Consider the following 20298-nt stretch of genomic DNA (forward strand, 5'->3'; position numbering starts at 1 on the left):
TCTGAGTCCAACCCCCCGAGAGCTAAACAACTATCCAATAAACTTTCATAAACTAGTAGTGACAACTGCCCCCACACACTAGTGGTAACTGTGACAGCTGCCTCGAAACAGTGTGGCATCAAAAGCCACACTGTTTGGCAACCAAGGCAGCTGCCTCGAAACACTGTGGCATCAAGGGGAGCTGCCTTTACATATCAGTGGCAGTTTCTGTTTCCACCGGAAGTGCCTCTACGAGCTAGCGCTGCCACGATTTGAGCTTGCCCTTACTGGAGGTGTTGTCGGGGGTTGAAATGGCGTCTTCAAGCTCGTACAAACTCCGGTGCTCCATACCGGGACACGAAATGGACGTCAGGGGACTCGCAGCTGCTGTTTTCCCGGAGGGAGCTTTCGTATCCGTGTCCAGAGACCGAACCGGAAGAGTCTGGGTACCGAGGTAGCGAGCATTAGCCTGCTACTAGCTAACAAACCGTGGAAGCCATCTGCTGTTTATGCGAGTTTTCCCGTAACATTATCCTCAGGAAAATATACACTGGTCACAAACGCTTTAATAGCAACCATCACGCAAGTACCCACTTATAAGAGGTGTCATCTAACGTTGGTAGCCGTGTTAGTGAGCGCAATGCTAACATGCACTCAAATTAGCCTTGTCATTCATTCAGCTGTAACTCAGGGTTGTTGTGGTAACAGCTTTATTCACCGGATCTACATTGGTTCATGTGTCGTGCCTGTTAGTCCATTTACTGTGTCTTCTGACTGTGATCAGCAACACCATTATCAGGTACTTGTTCCCACTTTTCTACACCTCACACGTCTGTTTGCTCTGTGCCCTCCTCTTGACAGCCCAGACAAAGGCTTCACAGAGACGCACTGCGTGTCTGGCCACTCAAACTTTGTATCCTGCGTGTGTATGATCGCACCCAGTGAAACATATCCCCGAGGACTCATCGCCACAGGTGGGAATGATAACAACATATGCGTCTTCTCACTGGACCGACCGGAGCCCCTGTTCACTCTCAAGGGTCACAAAAACACAGGTGGGTCAGGCTAAGCACACAAGTAAACGTCCTATTTGCTCTGCGTGTCGAGAGTTTGTGTCTCCTGGTTCAAGTTGTATAACTTTTGATGTTTTTCAGTCTGCACTCTGTCATCCGGGAAGTTTGGGACACTGCTGAGCGGCTCCTGGGACACCACGTCCAAAGTCTGGCTCAATGAGAAGTGCATGATGACCCTGCAGGTATGTCAATGCGTCTCTTCTTTGACACTGACTGTAGCTGACATTTGCACGTTTTTTTAATATGTTTTAATGTTTGTTTTTCCTAAGTAAATACATGATTAGATATTGTGACAGAGGATATTGTCTGCTTGTTATTTTGAATACAGGGCCACACTGCAGCAGTTTGGGCAGTGATCATATTACCTGAACAAGGCCTCATGTTGTCTGGATCAGCAGATAAGACCATAAAGCTTTGGAAGGCTGGTCGGTGTGAGAAAACATATACAGGTGAATGTTTGCAAAATGTTAAAACTGAGTAAATTACAATGGAGTATTAGGGCCATATTGAAGAAAACACATTGAGAAGAAGTTTGTAATATAATACAAATTCAGTCATAGTTTGATGAGAATAAACCAAATGTCCTCCTCCACTCCATTCTCCACATTCCCAATTTTAACAAATGTTGTAGGATTGTACAGGAGCTAAGTGTTTACAAGCCGCAAATGCAACAATCTTTTCTTTCTTTCATTTTAGGTCATGAGGACTGTGTCAGGGGACTCGCAGTGATCAGCAACACTGAGTTCTTCTCCTGCAGCAATGACGCTAGTATCAGAAGGTGGCTGGTGACAGGCGAATGTGTACAGGTCTATTACAGCCACACCAACTACATCTACAGCTTAGCTGTCTTCCCCAATTGCCAAGGTGTGTTTTCATAGTTAAATGCCTGAAATGTGGGTGTTAGTAACCACTGCAACCAACATCCATTTTCTTCTGCTGTACATCCTGACCACAGACAATGTTTTTTCCCCGTCAGATTTTGTAAGCACAGGAGAGGACAGGTCGTTGAGGATATGGAGGGAGGGAGAGTGCTCCCAGACCATCCGCCTGCCTGCCCAGTCTGTCTGGTGCTGCTGTATCCTTCCTAATGGAGATATAGCTGTTGGAGCCAGGTAACAGAACTGCATGTAGCATATTTAGTCAATAACCATTTCCCAAAACACATCCATTCTCCATTTGTCACATCATAAATACTTAAACACCTTTTCATACTACTTTTCACAGCATGCATTTTCTTTTGGTTTGTCCAAACAACGTGATTTAGATTCTCAGGTGAACTTCGAGTAAGTAGTTTTGTGACTAACCCAGATGCTGCCTCTCTGCCCACAGTGATGGAATTATCCGTGTTTTTACGGAAGCTCAGGACCGCATAGCCAGTGCAGAGGACATACAGGCCTTTGAGGATGAGCTCTCCAAAGCCACCATTGACCCAAAGACAGGCGACTTTGGAGACATCAAAGTGGAGGATCTTCCTGGAAGGGAACACCTTAATGAGCCAGGTAAGGAAATATCACTGAACGTTTAAAAAAAACGAGAAAATCTGCTCAACTAGAAGCTTCGGTTCAAGGATTTTTTTTTGACGTAGTGATGTTTCTTCTTCTAATAAATACGAGTCGCTATCTTAAACTCTCACTATCTATGTTAACCAACACACTGTAATAAAAATACATGTAATAGTTAACATCAAAATAAATGTATACAAAAAAGCAACAAAGTTAAATTAAACTTGGTGACATATATATATATATATATATATATATATATATATATATATATATATATACAAAGTACGTGAGGAAAACACATGATACAAAATAGAAAAATCGTGTCATACTAATAGTTGATATTCCATCAAATGTTTGGGCAGAATAGCCATCATAAATACAAACTACTGGAGGTTCCTCTGTCTAATTAAAACATATAATTCAATGGGACATGTAGAGAAACATGTAGGACTCATGATGGAGGAAGATGGATACCAGAAAAGATATTGTCAGAAAATAGACATGTATTTTATCATGTTTCAAATTATTGCATCTGGTGTCACTGGTTCACAAGTCATAAAGAGAAAGTAGCCTTTCTGCTAAAGGATAGTTTTGCTCTCTTACTTCCTCCAGGAAATCGTGACGGACAGACACGGCTCATTAAAGAGGATGAGAAGGTGGAGGCATATCAGTGGAGTGTCAGCGATGCCCGCTGGGTAAAAATCGGGGACGTGGTCGGAGGCTCAAACCAACAGACTTCCAAGAGTGTGATGTACGAAGGAAAGGTAAGGGCACAAGACAATTGACCAGGTATGAACTCTGCAATGAGAAAAGTCATCACTGACTCCTGATCTTGCCCCCAGGAGTACGACTACGTCTTCACCATCGATGTGAACGAGGGAGGGCCATCCATGAAGCTGCCTTACAACTTGTCAGAGGACCCCTGGCTGACAGCGCACAACTTCTTACAGAAGAATGACCTGAGCGCCATGTTCCTTGACCAGGTTGCCAATTTTATCATCGAGAACACTAAAGGTCACGTGGTGGGACCAGCTCAGCCTGCTGGTGGTGATCCATTCACTGGTGAGACCAAAAAATACTCACTTGTTTTCTACTTGTGTTTTGTGATTTATAAACTGTACATTTTTCATATTTTAATTATCGTATTTAAGACGAAATTGTCCTTAAAATGTTCTGTCTTTTCATCTCACAGGAGGAGCTCGGTATATTCCTGGGGCTTCTGATAACAGGCCAGGCTTTGGAGCTGACCCCTTCACAGGTACAGTATTTTTACTGAAAGGTTTTCCACAAGTTGAACATCATCAGTGATGTTATTTTTTTACTGGTGTGTGTGTTCTATTTTCACCGCAGGCTCTGGTCGCTACATCCCGGGGTCTGGTGACAACCCAACTGCTCCTGTAGGCGGGACAGATCCTTTCACAGGTGAGTTCATTGCTATGGAACCTGATCGATTTTGGACATTTAATGTTGACACAAAACAAACTAGACAAACACTCTTGTGAGATAATGAGGTCATGAGGCTTCTGGGTTTGTTTTTACTGGAGATCAAATTGTGGCATTTGTCTCAACTTAACCGATGAATAAAGATAGGAGTAGATAACACAAACCCATGTCAATTGCATGTCTACAATATTAAGAACGGCACAAGCACAAGGCAGATCATTTTCTTACCTGGCAGGTGGAGATGCCTACTCCTCAGCAGCCCTCAGGCAGATCGGAACCAACATCTATTTCCCAAAGACTGATGGTGTGACTTTTGAGCAAGCCAATGTCATACAGATCATTGGTAAGTATTCTGTGTGCTTGATGATGTGCAACTACAGTCTGCTTCAAAACATGCTGAATGAGTTGTAATGATAAAACGTCTTATTAATTCATTTAGAGATACTGGAGATTTAAAATGCATCTGTAAAATTTGAACTTATGCTAATGTTGGCTATGTAGCTGTTGTAAACACTTGCATATAGGACCTTTTTAAACTCTTGATAAATTATAGTGAACTGTGTTTCTTTAGGTTTTCATAATTTTAAAAAGTAAACACTACACTCACACTTCTTCTCGTGAGGATATTGGACAAAATACCATCACCATATAAGCTTCCTAATTTTTTTTACCAGCCAAGCTGAAGGAGCTGAATGAACATGCCCCTCAGGAGCACAAGCTGTCTGAAGAGATTCTGGAAAGCCTTGACCGGCTTCTGGTGTCAGTCTGTGCACCCAACTCCTCTGAAGATCCTCCAAACCTGCAGCAGATCAACCTCCTCTGGAAGGCTTGTCACTGGCCTGAAGGTACAGCAACAGCTTTCTAACCCAATCTATGATGGTCTTTGTTCATTGGTTTTATGTTTTACTGCAAAGTTATTCCAAAATATTAGAATCCAAAAGTTTCTCCAGTACAATAATATTCACTAACCAAACGCCCCTTTCCTCTCCCCTGGATTGTAGACATAGTGTTTCCTGTCCTGGACATTATGAGGCTGGCGGTGCGCCACCCGCAGGTTAACGAGAGCCTCTGTGGCGAGGCAGAGGGAGTCCAGCTGTGCAACCATCTGCTGAGCCTCATGAGGCCTGAGGGACGTCCTGCCAACCAGATGCTGGCGCTGCGGACTCTGTGTAACTGCTTCAGTGGCAGGCACGGCCGAGCCCTCCTCATGGCCCAGCGTGAGACTGTGCTAGCACGTGCCGCTGACCTGGCCACCGTCAGCAATAAGAACATCCACGTTGCCCTGGCCACTCTGGTGCTTAACTATGCCGGCTGCCTGCACAGCCAACCCGATCTTGAGGCCAAGGCCCAGTGCCTGTCTGTGGCCAGCAGAGCTCTGGAGACGGTGCAAGACAAGGAGGCTGTGTTTCGACTGCTGGTGGCCTTGGGAACCACAGTGGCATCAGACCAAACAGCCAAGGACCTGGCTCGCTCTTTGGGGGTCAATTCTCAGATATCCAAGTACTCATCAGTGTCTGATCCATCTAAGGTGGCCGAGTGTTGCCAGTTGGTTTTAAAAGAAATACAATGATATAAATGATTAGAAAACAAAAAAGAGCACGTCTTTCTTACTGTTGCTCTGTTCTGCTTGATCAGTTGTGGTGGAGACTTAAATAAATGTATGTTCTGTAATATAAAAAGGACAAATGAAGTCACTGCATATGCTTAGTCTGTGTTTTTATTTCATCTCCTCCTTAACTAATTTGTTAGGTATATGTTGGTTGAATGCTGTAATAATGGCAAATAGAAGTGTTAAAGGCACGTTGTGTAAAGATGTTAAGACTAAATATATATTTAGCCATATATATGTTTTATATTTTTCCTACTGTCATGTTACACTACCACTACACATGTTAAACTGGAGGAACACCTCAGTGAAATATCGTATTTCAGGGCAAGTGAGTTCAAATTCTAACTTTGGAAAAGAAACTGCGGTGACGCACTTGTGGACAGTGAGATTGTTTATCTCAGCTTTATTATTTAAAATATTTTCCAAAACTTGTTAATGCTGCATGTAAATCTGTAATATTTCTTATTTCTTTGGGGGATACTGTGGAACCACTTAACATTATCCAACTCTTTTATATAGTTATGTTGTATTATATTTAAAATATATATTTTAATAAATATAGGTAAAAGTTAACATATTTTTAAATATGTATTAATCAAAGAAATTAGAAAAAGCACACAGACTATGTAAAATTATAAATAAACCATTAAAAGAAGAAGAAAAATACCTCTCAGCGGAAGTACTTGCTAACAACTTCCGGGTGACCCCAGGAACAGAAATTGGCGGGTGGCGTTCGAATCGCTGCGTTTCCCTGTTTCCCGACAGTTTAATTAGTTTAATTAACTTTAATAAACGTGTTATTCAACGTCAACACAACTTTAACAGGTCTTGTAACACGCGTTGATTTTACAACGCTTTGTAAAATATGCGCTGACGAGCTCTGAAGCTAACTCAGCTAACGGTAAAACTTTTGTGGCTAGCGGCTAAGCTAGCCACAAAAAAACTAGCTGTGTGAATTTAGCCATGTTGGCTCTCTGCTAAGTCACCACCGGACGCTCACGTCGCTTCTTCTCACGTCTGAGAATAATGGCGAACCCGGCGTCGTTGCAGAAGAAGAACGGGAGACATCTGTGGTTGTCTCTCCTCGGACTCGGATTTCAAGCGGACACTGCGACGTCGTCCATCGCCAAACCCAACATCAATGCTAAACACATCAACCTGGGGCCGTGAGTCCGCTTTTAGTATTGACAACAATAACAGGCTTGTGTTGTTTGCTGTATTCTGACCTTTAAACGTCATCTACGTTACTTTAATTTCAAGTTACACGTAAAGTGTCATTCACGATACTCTACGTTCAAGTGTATTCTAACTGCGTGCTGTGTTATTTCCAACAGGAGCATGTTTGACAAACCAAACAAAGACGCTTCCTACATAGTAATCCATTTCCTGTTGGTCAAACTCAGCCCGACACGATTTCACGACGCATACAGGTAAATATATGCATGGTCATGTTTTCCCAGTCCTACAGAAACGTGCAGGATTCACTGTTTATTATACACACTGTTTGTATTTTCTTTTCTTTTTATTCTACTTCACTTGACTTCTTGTTTTGGTTTCTTGGCTCTGATCTCGTTGGGACAATCTGTTGCTGTAACGAGTGAATTTCCCAACTGTGATCAAACAAGTTGATCTAATCTTTTTCTTTCTTTCTTTAGACACTGCTGGCCTATTCTGAACCCCAAAGCAGACGCCGAGTTCCGCAAAGTTACCTGCGCCTGGCTGCGAGAAATCATGGTGAGCTCTTGAGGGTGTTTCACTTTTATGTTCATGTTTTTGGTCTGTTCAGAAAGATCATTTCACAGATGATATAATCCAGTTACGAGGGTAACGATCAGCTTTTCTATGTAGCTTCATTCCTTATGAATTCCTGTAATCCATGTCAGGTCCTCGCCCTTTTATTTGTTGCAGTTTTTGAACAACATATAAGTTACATTAATTAAAATGTAGATATTGGGGTGTAATTGTGGCGTAAGAGCTGAGACGCATACAACGCAAACAGCTTTGCACAGAGTTTGAATCTGCTGAGATCTTTTAGCTGCAGGTCATCCCATTCTCAACAGACATTTCCTGCCTTCCTCTCAGCTGCTTCCTGCTCATTAAAGCCCAAAACGTCTAAAATTGTTAAGAAAAAATGGATCTAACTTTACAAATACAGGTTTTGTGGTTTAGTGTACTATATGATACATAGACATTAATTTGTTTTTAACCTTGTGTAGGATGAAACTGCAAATGCGGGATCCAAAGTTGTTGCTTCCTTGTTCCTTTCCCCTGGAGGCCCCAAGTTTATCGGCTTGATGCTTCAGTTGGCGAACTATGTCATGCTGCAGGAAATGAAGACGTTCACCACGGGTAGGTCTTCATAAAAGAACATTTCACCACCAGTAGCAAGTATTCACAATCTTAACACAACCTTAAAGTGTAGAAGGAAACAAAAATGGCCAAGCTTTCTTTCTTTCATCTCATTTAATTTAATTTGTTACAAAGTTGTTATGCAAAGGAATTGTGAGTCTATGAATCTTGAATATTGTCATTGGCAGAAGACAGTTGGGTTCCTGAGGCTGCCGCAATGCCCACTTCCTCCCTGCACATGGCAGAGAAGAGACTCAACCTGACCAGTAAAAGGTTTTTGAAAACAGCAGTGGATCAAGATAATTTTCTCCAGGAGTATCAGAGACGAGCACAGTAAGTCCTGTGTAGTGCAGCTGGACACAGCTGGTTGTTTACAATTACATCTCAGGAAGCAAGCTTTGGTCGAATCTGAGTCGTGCATTGCAATTACACGTACGGGCAATTAATCCAGTTTATTTTTAATTAACAAAAATAAAATACACCCAAAAAATGGCGAGGATCACTTAAAAATTCAACACAAAATAGATACACTAAATATGTGATCATAGTATTTCAGTTTCTCTTAATTTCTCTGTTTCGCAACAGTGTTACTTTTAAATAAATAATGTCAAGCATTGTCTGTCTATTTATTATAAAACGTTGGCTATTTCACTTTAATTTTGTACGATATTACAAGCTGCTGTTCATGTTGCATGTGATTGGCTAGTAGTGTCATGCCCCACCCCTTTGCACTAATTGGTACAACCCACCACTGGAAGGTGTCTGCAATCAGTGTAATTAAAGCCATGTGCACAGGACTACTTAATGTTGAGGAGGATAGAGGTTTGCACATGAAGCATGCGTTTGCTGTGGAGGAATTGGTTTGGCTTCGTGTCCCATGGAAGTCTGATTCTACTTATTTACGCCGTTTTGTTTGTTCTCTCCTGAAGGCTTCTGGTGAAGTCTATGAGGGATCTTAGAGAAGAGGGTGCCAAGTATGGTGACCTGCTCAAGTATGTATGGCTTTTTCCCCTGTCTGTACTTCTGACTAATGCTGTTAGACAAATTAAACACTTTGTAACAATTCTCTTCTTTTAGGCGTTACAGCAGCGATTCTGCACAGGAGGGAGCTTCTCTCGCTGAGAAGACGAAGAAGGTATGTATTCCCATGTGACATGTTTATCATGCGTTATATTGTCTTATCTGTGGGTTTCCCATGTTGAAATCTATCTATTTGGGTTGATCTAGGGGACAATAAAGTCTAAAGTGTACAAAATTAGTGTTATTAGTCTTAATCATACATTTCTGATCACAAGCTTCATACTATGACAGGATGTATGTTGGGGATTTAAATTCTAGGAGTTAAAAGGGTTTTAGTAAGTCCTTCTGTGTTGAGACCTTGGTATTTTTTCAAATAACTCACAGAAACTTAATCATCCAAAGGTGCGCTCCTTGTGGTCAGACATTGATCAAATGCTGTCCACTACCAAAGAGGAGCAGAATGCGGTGGCAAGTGTTTTGAAAGGAGACGGTGATGAATATATCCTGGATGGGATGGATCGAAAGCTCAAAATTCCCCGTTGTCTGTTGGAGAGAATCGAACGACTACCGCATCAGGTGAGAGTGACGATGATTGGCCGGTGGGGCGCCTGTGAATTTTCTATACATAGTACATTATTGGGAGGCAGATACCTGGGCAGTTCTGATCTGTGATCTGTCCGTCACTAGTCCTCCCTATAACATACGTGCTCTCTGATGACCGATGCGAATTGAGAGAAATCGCCACGGACAGATACGGAGCAGATATGTTTTGTTTCTGTTGAGACATAGACCGGATGATTGGCCGGTGGGGTGCCTGTGAATTTTCTATACCTAGTACATAAGTATATTTAGTTTATATTATTGTTTGTGGGCACACATTTTTCTTGAGACTGTCAAATCTCCACATGTCTAAAAAAAGAGAGAAATTCTGTTTAAAATTAAAATTTGTCCTATTTAATTTTGACCTCAATTGGGATTGAGGTACTTGAAGAAACTATTGGTGGCTACAGGGGGATGCACTGCAGCATGAATAAATCACTGTTTCCTGTGTGTATGCCTTCCAGTTGAGTTCAGGGAATGTCTATGAGGCCGGCCAGCTGAACCTCCTGTGTGTGTTGGAGCTGATGACCCACGCGCTGCAGATCCTTAAGGACGAGCGTTCTCAAGTCTCTCATGTCCCGAAGTTTCAGCTCAGTCCTCAGAACCTGCAGGAGAAGTGTCAGCAGATGGCCCGTGTGCTGCAGGACCTGCACCTCATCAGGTATACACCAACCCACAATCACATAAACCTACAACTGGTGCTGAGATCTAGGATAAGGCTCTTACGGGAGTTTGCCATACACAAATGAAGAACGCAGCGAGATTGTCCACGTCAGACGCGTTCACAATAAGAAATGTCCAGAACAGGCTGTATTCTCATGTTTGAAAACTTAATCTGAGATGAATAACATGAGTATCTGTGTATTGATGTCTTTATTTTCTTTCCTCAGGCAGAAAATTTCGAAGGAAGAAATTCCTGAAGTCAGTGGTACCATCAGAGACTTGGAGGCTGAGTGGGACAGGAAGTGGATGGACACCCTCAACGAAACGCCCCTAGTCTCTTTTCTGAATGAAGATCCTGTGAGTGTTGAAACTAATTAAATCCAAGAGTTTCTTCAGGCAAAGGCTAAATTGTGATGATTTGAATAGGGCCAGATCTCAGTTGGTGGCGATCTTGCTCCTCACCACAATACCACCTTTTCCACTGAAGTTGCAACGCTTGATTTATATATAATCTCTTTTTGGTTTCTAGGCTCTTGGCTTCCTCTCACCAATGGCGCCGTTGTCATTTAAGCCGATGACTGAAGCTAGTTACAGAAGAAGTGTCTTTTCCCAGTATCCTGCTAAACTTCTTGGTAAGCAGGACCAAATTATACCACAGTTGATAAAAGTTTACATTTTGTTTGTAATTTTACTCTATACATTTTTCAGAGGAGAAGCCTGCAGAGAGTAAATCACATGAGGCCGCCACCCCAAGTTATTCAAACCTGAAAAGGTAATGGAATCCGGCTTTTAGAGGAAATGAATTTGCTGTATTGGGAGGCAGATACCTGGGCAGTTCTGATCTGTGATCTGTCCGTCACTAGTCCTCCCTATAACATACGTGCTCTCTGATGACCGAGGCGAATTGAGAGAAATCGCCACGGACAGATACGGAGCAGATACATTTAGTTTCTGTTGAGACATACAGAAGACATTAAATGTTTTCAATAGTCAGTTTATTGATGCATAGTGTATTGTAAAGGAAATGTGTGCATGTACTTTAATTTCTTTATTTATATAACAAAATAAATATTAATGTACTTTTAACTTTTGTTTTACTCTTAACTTTTAAGTTCTGTGCAGCCGGGGGTGCTCCTTGGGTCAATTATTAGATATATTTTTATAAATCACAAAACTAAAGCTTGGACGTTCCCGTCCTACATCTGAAGTGAAGTCAGGTGCAGGACAAAGTATCGACCTAACAATGAGCCAAGGCCACGTAGCAGGCTGTTCTCTGCTCTAAGATACTCAATGTAACTTTTACGTGAACTGGACTGAATTGTGAGGAAAATGAAACCTGTTTAGTATTTATATATTTTTGGTCTCTCTTGAAACAGCTCTTGCTTTGCACTAGCTGAGGGGACTGATAGTCCCGTTGGCACCACTGAAGCTTCATCACCAGCGAACACCTCCCTCGACTGGCTCTTTGACACCCCTCCATCCCCTCCTCACAGCGCTCCAGCCGCACCACCACCTCAGGCGAGTGTTTCATTTCCACTAGCCTTGATTCACCCCGTCCTTGATTTTGTGCGCACAATTTGTTTTAGGAGTAAATCATACGTAACATTTGTTGGTTTTTTTGGTTGGTATTTTTTTTTTTTTTTTTTTTTAGACCAGTGTGAGGAAGACGACTACAGTTCATGAGAAGGTGGCCCCCATGAGGACCAAGACTCAGATATTGGACATGGAGTGTGATAACCTCGCTGATCAGGTATAACAATGACTCAACTGAGTGTGTGACAAATAGTTTGCATCCTCAAATAAAAACTGACCATTTTGACTCATCGCTGTTAATCCAGGCTGTATTGATCTCTATCAACTTTCTAAACACTAAAGTATGTTTGCATGTGTTAGTTTGCAGAAGCTGTAACTACCACAAGTCCTTCAGAAGTCCGAGTCAAAGGTCTGGACTTGGAGGGTCTCCTCACCACTCTTCAGGGAGATCCCTTCTCTACAAAAAAACAACTGACACGTACACCTGAAAGCTTGAGTAAGTCACGGGATGTTATTTACCTTTTATCTCTATGCACGTGGCGTAAAGTGTTTTCTTCTTTAAGGAACTCAAATGTTTTGCTCTTGTTTCCTCAACAAGTAATGGATGTGAAAACCTCATGGCGGAAGGCAGTTGAAGAGGACCGAGCAGAGAAGCTCCGACGCTCAGCCAAGTTTAATGACAGCGTCACGCAGCTGCTTGCTTCCTCCCAGGAGCCTCACGATGTCTCGACGAGCTCCGACACCCAGAGCCTCTCCCGCAGCACTGACCCTCCTGTCGTGAGCCACAGCAGCCCCCCTGTCTGCCAGCAGGGGGCCTCATTCAAAACCACTCTGCTGTGGGACACCTTCGACACCCTCGACAGCCCGAGCGGCACCGGCAGCAGCGCGGTGCAGTTCACCCTTGACCAAGAAACGCTTCCCGAAATGTCGAGCTGCGACAGTTTACTGAGTCTTGACGATGATGACAACTTCCTCATCCCCTCGCTAAAGACTGAAGCGACACTGTCGCCGCAAACTACGCCTCATCGGGCTCACATCCAGCAGGTGTGCGATGGTGGCTCCTTTATCCAACGTAGAACAAAGACACCGGAGTGTCTCCTCTCGGGCGACACGGTGTCTGGTGTGGACAGAGGCTGGCTAATGGAGCCTGTACAGTCGGTGGAGGCCTCGGACAAGGTCTTCTCACTGGACCTCGACAGACTGGAGACGCCCTCGCCTCCAAAGAAACAAGAGTTCAGCCTCCCCCAACTCATCACGTTCTCTCCCATAGATGACATGAAGTGTTAACAGACGTCATACAGATACACACATCAGCCTTTAATGTCTTAAACTGCCTGACTTGGTTTTTGATAAGAAACCTGAAATGTAAAAATATCAATATAATAACTGTTAAATAGCCACTAGTTGCCTGTGTTGGAGTTTATTGGTTTTAATTTAAAATAAGACAATGAACTGCCTTAATAAAATTGTACAAATGTGTTTATTTCCTTTTTTTTTGTCAATTTGAAGTAGATTCTTAACGAGAGTTTGTTGCTAATCGATGTGCTTGTCATTAACATGTAGGATAACAGCAGTGGTTCTAAGTGAGAGGAGAACACTTGTTCTCCTTTCCCCTCAACATTTCATTGTATTACGAGCGTCTTTTCTTTTGTGAAGAGATGAAATGAGAGCAGTCCAGTTGATGAGTGAGAGACATACCATGTATCTGTCTTGGATGACTAAGATGTCAATTATAAAAGCTAAAATTAAATGGCTCTAAGAGGTGAAGTTCGTTAATGTTTTTTTTTGTCTGTTTAGCATCAGTTTACTCTTTTGCACCATCTTGAAAACCTGAATGCCGCTGAATTAACAGCTATGAAGCCATCACATGACCATGTACTGAATTTCAAAGCATCATTAGACACCATGAATTTATATCAACATAGTAACGTGTTTGTTTTATTAAAGTGAAGTTTCTTTAATAAACTAAGATTTCTCACATTTATCATGACAACGTGGTACAGAAATGTTTGTGTTGAAATGCTGCCCTCTTGTGGTCAAAGTCCGCTATTGAACCAATCACAAATACAACCACATTCAATTCAAACGTCTCATTTATTCTTTCTGCTACAGCACAATAAATCTTAAAACCATGAAATTACTATATAATAATATTGCATTTATTGAACGGATTAACTTAGTTTCTTTATTCAGATAAAATCTCCAAATGTCCAAAGAGCAACAAAAACTAAGAAACTCACCTGTTTCTTTTTAAATTGGTGTAATTGCTACATTTTGACAGCAGAGGGCGGCAGAGACCGATCAACAACAAAATAAAAATCAAGTTAGTCAAAGCAACATTGAAAACCGACAGAAGACCGGAAGTCATTTAATATACACAATAAAACATCTTAGTAATGTTAGTGTTTGTATCAATGTTAACACAAAATATATGAACAAGCAAAAACACATTATTCACTAAACACCGTGCAAATATAAATGTAGGCAATACACAAAATAATATATGAACTATCGTAAGATATGATGCGACCAATAATAATAATACATGTAAATATAAAGAAAGATCCACAGAAACATTCCCCCCACAAACTAGTTTGAAAGGACACGCCGGAAGTCGGTGTCCTGCTGCGGGAGTCTGTGTGAACAGCAGGGACAGACTCCTCTCTCCTTCTCCCGTCTCTCCTCTCTCCTCTCCCCTCTCTCCTTCTCTTCTCTGTCCTTCTCTCCTCTCCTCTCTCCTCTCCTCTCCTCTTCTCTCCTTTCCTCTCCTCTGTCCTTCTCTCCTGTACTTCTCTCATCTCCTTCTCTCCTTCTCCCCTCTCTCCTTCTCTTCTCTTCTCTTCTCTCCTCTCCTCTTCTCTCCTCCCCTCTCTCCTTCTCTCCTCTCTCCTTTTCTTCTGTCCCCTCCCCTCTCTCCTTCTCTCCTCCCCTCTCTCCTTCTCTCCTCTCTCCTTTTCTTCTGTCCCCTCCCCTCTCTCCTTCTCTCCTCCCCTCTCTCCTTCTCTCCTCCCTCCTCCTCTGGGCGGGTCCGTTTGGTTTCGGGAGGAAAAAGCTCAACAAGCCTGTAAACTCTCAGACACCAACATGGCGGCGGCCTCCAGCCCCAGCAGCGGATGAAAAGTGAGGCGGGAGAAGAAGCGGCCATCAAACTTTGTGAGGACTCTTCCGGAGCGGCGGCTCGTGTGTGTGTGTGTTTGATTTCCTGGACGCTGCTTCCTGCTTCGACCTGTTGTGCGCAAAGAGAAACACGGAATACAACAAGCGGAGGGAGACGAAGCCAGCAAGTTGCCTTCATGTCAACAGAGTCCGCGGCCGCAGAGTAAACAGCTGGTGAGTGGATCGAGGAAGACGCGGGTCCGCAGGTGAAGTGTTTGTGTGACTTTCGTGTCGCTGAGGTCTCGCGCTGAAATGTCGCCTCCACGTCCTCCTGCTGCTCCTCTCACCGTGTGCTCTCCAGCCGCGGAGGGAGAAAGAGCCACGTATCACTGCACGGGCTCAACACAGGAGGACATGTTTGTGTTTATGTTTATCGAGTTGTGGGTCAGATGCAACAGTTGGAACACCCCCCCTACTCCTCTTCCTCCTCCTCCTCTTCCTCCTGCAAGCCCCCCCTAACCCTGCAGGTCCCTGCCCTCAGTGCAGCCTGGTCGATATGGCCACTGGTCATATACAGATAGTGTTCACATCGATCGATTAGAGCCTGATCGATCGATGCGAAAGGTTCAAAGATCTGTATTGTCTCTACGCTCGGGTACAAAGAGGCTTCTCCCTCCAGTCAAAACAACAGTAGAGAAATATACGCATGAAAAACAACAATAATGGCAGCAAATAACTACAGGCAGCAAATAGAATGAGTTATTTTTACAACTAGTCCAAAATGGTGCAAGATCAATTCATTTATTTTGCAGTATGCTATCCTCAATATAAAAAAACAAGCCGTATGATTGATTATAACTTTTAAAGGTGAATTAAAAAAAACAACTTATTGCTTAATTTAAAATTGGTCAAACTTTCACCAGAGTTATAGTTTATAATGTCATCAAGACCTCCAGAAAGCTTGGTCCTTGGTTTTTAAAGTTGCTGAGATATCATTGGTTAACTCCATACAATGCTGTTGAACAGGAGTTAGTGATCAGTGCATGGTCAGACACATGCCAAATACCAATGCACTGATAAAGAGTTCAAAGAAATACAACATGGAATCATCATTTTTAATATTAAGTAATACATTTACCGCAAAAGTACCAATACATATTGAGGTTTTGATGAACCGTTAAGAAGCATTGGCTATTCTTCATTTCTGCTCCTTCAGAGTCTTTGATGCTGCAGTTGTGTCTTTTGTTTTTCGGTGACCCCCAACCCTAGGACATGCAGTTGTGTTGTTTTTTGTGGCTGTGTGTGTGTGTGTTGGGGTGAGAGCTAATGCCACTACATGCAATGCCAAGCTGCTCACATATCTGCACCTCAGCACTTGACTGTTTGCCAGCTGACAGGAGCCTATAACCCCTAAGGGTAGCAGCGTTCTCCCTGCTCCAGCTTCCCACCATGATTCACGGTGTGCGTGTGACGTTCCTGTTGTGACAGCGTTGGCACGAGTCCCAGCAGAGCCCAAAGATGCCACTTCCGCTTGCCATGAACCGGTGGCACTCATCGAAGTGTTTTACCACCTGAAGTGGCAGCAGGGATGTCAGGCTGTGAGAATAACCGAGGCCGGTGGAGCAGGAAAATCGTGCAAGTTTTAGTTGCATCAGCACTGAGCTGCTGACACACAGCAGAGGAAAAAAATACTCTTCCTTGACCTTGGCTTGGCCTGACAGCCGCTGGAAAAAAGGGAGTGGAATGACTGTTGCCTCTACTAACTGTTGCAGGCAGGAGGTAAAAAAAAAAGTGGGTCATGCCTGCACTCGCTGTGGCTGTGTGTACATTGACCTCGCACTTTGTCACTGCTCCTGGTCGTCCACGGGCTCAGTCAGCTGACCAGGAGGAGGGAGCTGCCACAGGCCGGGGAAGAACTTTGTGTTTGCCGAGGCAAAAGTCAAGTAGGATTTTGAAGAGTGTGAGAAAAGCTGCAACAAGTGTGACTGTGTGAAATGTCTTCTGTAAACGATTAGTACAGATTTTTTTTAGGAAGGTCAGTCCACTAAGAGTTAACTAAAAGTTATCTTATTCTTCAGGTGACATTTCAGCTCAGACATTAACTGTGTTTAGAAGGACACCAATATTCCGATGTTAACCCGATTTTAATACAATAGTTTGAATAAGACACTACCATGGAAACAGCATTCTCTGATTATCTTAACCTGAATAAGATCATACTTGGAAGAAGCAATAATCAAATTAAGAAATGTAGAGTATTCTGACCTTTGTCGCAATATGTCTTAATCGTATTATAAAGCCCTGTTGAACTTTTCACAGCATTTTGCGTCATCGACATACAGCAGTTACCAAAATGCATGAATGACACATTTCTCATTTGCACATCTGCGTCCTTGCATACAGCCCCTCCGGACAATGTCAGGAGATTATTCAGAGTTCAGTTAATGTTTGAAAGCAGTTTATGTATGTTTTTTTTTTTTTTAACCTGGCGTTTCTACTCAATTACCCAGAAGTAACTGCCGATTTGATGCAGAGACGACCGACGTTACAAGCTCCTGGGCTTGCTGAGTCAATGCTTACCTGGAACACCTCAGTGCGTTATGCTTATCAGTCTGTTTGCTTGTCTTAACACACATTAACTCCAGGCAGACATCTCTAGCCAAAGAGCAACGATGAGAATCTTGTAATGCAGCCAAAAAATCTATCCGGTTACCCATTTTCTTCCTCCGACCTTTGAACTTAGGTGTGATGTGCCGGTAGTGTTTTCAGTCGTTGTCTTTCAGTGAACCTGCGTCTCAGCTGGTTTAAGCCCAGCTTGTTAGCAGGGGCAATGAGTTTGCCCTCTCTGCCTTCTCCTCCAGAGTGGAAAGAATGCTCTGTGTCTGCCGGGCTGTCACGCTCCGGGAGGGAGGCAGTCTTGTGACGTTGCTGCCGAGTCTGGCCTCTCCGCTCTGAGCCGCTGATCAGCGTCCATCTCCCCAGGATGTTTTTAACTGAGAGAAAGTTGTATTATACGTGGAGGTAAAGTGTGTCGTCCACTAATCAGAAGGTCGGTGGTTAGATTCCCGTCTCATTCAGTCCACATTTTCAAGTGCTTGTGGGAAATAATATACTAAACTAGAGCCTAACCATATCGATCGATATATACAAGATGTCGTTATCAAACCCTTATGACTAAAGCTGCTTTCAGAGATGCACTGACAGTGGGCATGTCGATGGCGTGTCGTCAGACGAAAAACTGATAGAAATGAAGGAGATGTGAAAGAGGTGTTTTACGCGTAGAAGACACAGACGAAAATAGAAAACACAAATACAGCCTAATATATAGAACTTGAATTAAGAAAATAACCACTATTTATTAAGTACATTTTAAACATGGTTTATTCTGTAAAAAAAGTTTGAAGAAATATAAACGCTGATACAAATATGTCTGTGAAAGGTTGATGTACAGTATAGGTCAATATCTTCTGCCAAAAGATAAATTGTGTGTGTGTGTGTGTGTGTGTGTGTGTGTGTGTGTGTGTGTGTGTGTGTGTGTGTGTGTGTGTGTGTGTGTGTGTGTGTGTGTGTGTGTGTGTGTGTGTGTGTGTGTGGTACTGCACAATGGTTCGTTCGATTGGGAAAAACCCTCCATCAGTGAAGTCTCATGTTGTGGGAGACACAACCTACCTGCTGCTGCTGTCGGCTCTTTGCAGGCAGCAGTTGTTTTTGACACAGCTCAGCAAATAAATGTGCTCACATCAACAGCAAATCAGCCAGGAGGAAAAATAAAGAAGATCAACCAGAAAGGAAAAAATTAGCCTAGTGGAAAAAAGTTGTAATCTTCAGCTTCACTTATTTGGATTTGTGCCATTTCTCCCCTGATCTCGCTTTTAGTCACCGGTTGCCGCCCGCCGTTCGCTTTGATGTTATCTTGAGAAAACACTAAACAATGATCCAGTGCAGTTAGGAGTGCCGGGGGACTGACAAAGAATTACAGACATAAAACACTGGAGGGGAACAGACAGTTTGACTCGTGTAAAGAAAGACGGTTTTGATAATTATGTATAAAGAAGCTTTCTAAAATGTAAAAAATTTAACTTTTTATGTTTCAGTTGGTGAAATATGGAAACTTAAGTTAATGGATATTTGTTATTGTTTCCAATGTGATAATAAATTAAGTAATACTAGTTAAAAGTCATTGATTTAAAATAGTGTTTTGCAGTTCAAGTATACTCCTTTTGCTTATGTTTTATTTTTTATTTTAATCAGATGTCAGAAATGTTTCGCTCAATTAGAGCTTAAGAAAAGTCATACACAACCAACAGCCTATGCCCAAAGGGGGGGAAATAAATTAGATAACCCGTAGAAAAAACAACCATCTGTTGATTATCCGTCACGTCTGTTGTCGGTGTGATTTGGCAGTCAGATACCCGCTCTGAGAGCCGTGTTGACAGCCGTCGCCAGCCCCTCGGTGAAATTGGGTTTTGTGTCTGTATATAAAAAAACAGCTGCCAGGGTTAAACAAACACGACTGAGGAAAAGGGTTTCACCGTTGGTCTTTTTGCTTTGTTGAGGCGGTGCAGAGCGAGGGAGACGCTGTTAGCACATGGATGTGATAATGCCAGGGTATTGCACAGGCTTATCTGGAGCCAAACGGGCAGATAGACCGTGAACGCTCCACCTCTCACTCTAGAGCAAATATTGAACAATACGTTTCCTGCACTTGAGGATTTTTTTTTCTTCCGAGTAAACGTCAAAGTCCATTTTTTTTTCTTCTTTTCTGCGTTGTAAACTGAAGGCTGATGGCTCACTCTGACAAGTAAGGCTGGGAGTCTCCATCGCGACAAGCTGTTGGGATTAATTAGCAGAGTGAGGTATTTACACACCACAGTCACAGCCAACTCTGTGCACACACACTGCAGCTTGCGCCATATGAGTTCAATCAGACAAAAACGCCAATGGCTTTAATTTGAGTTTATCCCTCCTCAGAAAGCCACGCTCCACCTCAGGGAGAAAACACACACGAGCGTTGTTCTTTTTCCCCTCTGTGGCCGTCGAGGTTTTGTCACCTCATTGGCACCTTGTTCTCAAGTCTGGCCTTCACCACGGACGACACGTCGTGTTGACAGGTTGCAGGGAGGGCCACTTTTGCTCTTCAGATCCTCCAGAGCTACAGAGTGGCACTTAAGGCAGTCGCTGGAGCTGCGGAGGCTGACACGCGGTGTGTTTTAGAGCCTTCCACTGAAGCTCAATGGGTAATCTTACAGTCAAATGGAAGTCACCTTTTCCTTTTGAAGATGTCGTAGTGCATCTCTGAACTTTCGAATGATTTTAAGTGCACTTTAGCAGCACTGTAGCCAGAAGATGAATTTTAGCAGACGTGCAGAAGCTCATATACATGTACACTTGTCACAGGAGAGGGATTGATCTGAATAATCAGCCTGTC

At 42.9% G+C, this 20298-nt stretch overlaps 3 protein-coding genes and 2 non-coding genes across 9 annotated transcripts in view; all 5 read left to right on the forward strand.

The window, feature by feature from the left end:
* Window positions 1-211: 211 nt before the first annotated feature.
* Window positions 212-5699, forward strand: plaa (phospholipase A2-activating protein). Its single transcript, XM_034569467.1, has 14 exons — window positions 212-433; window positions 841-1034; window positions 1134-1234; window positions 1381-1501; window positions 1749-1916; window positions 2029-2164; window positions 2382-2551; window positions 3170-3321; window positions 3400-3619; window positions 3750-3815; window positions 3908-3979; window positions 4236-4343; window positions 4675-4845; window positions 5002-5699. The coding sequence occupies exons 1-14, from the start codon at window positions 291-293 to the stop codon at window positions 5568-5570; spliced, it is 2391 nt and encodes a 796-aa protein (XP_034425358.1). The 5' UTR covers window positions 212-290; the 3' UTR covers window positions 5571-5699.
* A 585-nt stretch (window positions 5700-6284) lies between these two features.
* Window positions 6285-13537, forward strand: haus6 (HAUS augmin-like complex, subunit 6). Of its 2 annotated transcripts, none has more exons than XM_034569465.1 (16): window positions 6285-6775; window positions 6944-7039; window positions 7265-7343; window positions 7826-7958; window positions 8147-8291; window positions 8888-8950; window positions 9036-9093; window positions 9381-9554; window positions 10043-10239; window positions 10469-10598; window positions 10771-10873; window positions 10950-11013; window positions 11618-11759; window positions 11893-11991; window positions 12135-12270; window positions 12373-13537. In XM_034569465.1, exons 1-16 carry the CDS (start codon window positions 6636-6638, stop codon window positions 13059-13061), a joined length of 2448 nt encoding a protein of 815 aa, XP_034425356.1. In that variant the 5' UTR covers window positions 6285-6635; the 3' UTR covers window positions 13062-13537. The 2 variants fall into 2 exon arrangements, with proteins under 2 accessions (XP_034425356.1, XP_034425357.1); XM_034569466.1 differs by having other exon boundaries at window positions 6309-6775; window positions 12135-12267.
* LOC117752325 lies at window positions 9616-9746 on the forward strand. The gene has a single exon (XR_004612065.1).
* LOC117752324 lies at window positions 11055-11185 on the forward strand. Its single transcript, XR_004612064.1, has one exon.
* A 1254-nt stretch (window positions 13538-14791) lies between the features above and the next one.
* Window positions 14792-20298, forward strand: part of dennd4c (DENN/MADD domain containing 4C) — a 32860-nt gene continuing 27353 nt past the window's right edge. For all 4 annotated transcript variants that reach the window (XM_034569440.1, XM_034569441.1, XM_034569442.1 and 1 more), the window contains exon 1: window positions 14792-15104. The gene's annotated coding sequence lies outside the window, so the exon portion shown is untranslated. The remainder of the gene's footprint in view (window positions 15105-20298) is intronic.

This window comes from Hippoglossus hippoglossus, chromosome 18, assembly GCF_009819705.1.
Source record: "Hippoglossus hippoglossus isolate fHipHip1 chromosome 18, fHipHip1.pri, whole genome shotgun sequence".
Classification (NCBI taxonomy): domain Eukaryota; kingdom Metazoa; phylum Chordata; class Actinopteri; order Pleuronectiformes; family Pleuronectidae; genus Hippoglossus; species Hippoglossus hippoglossus.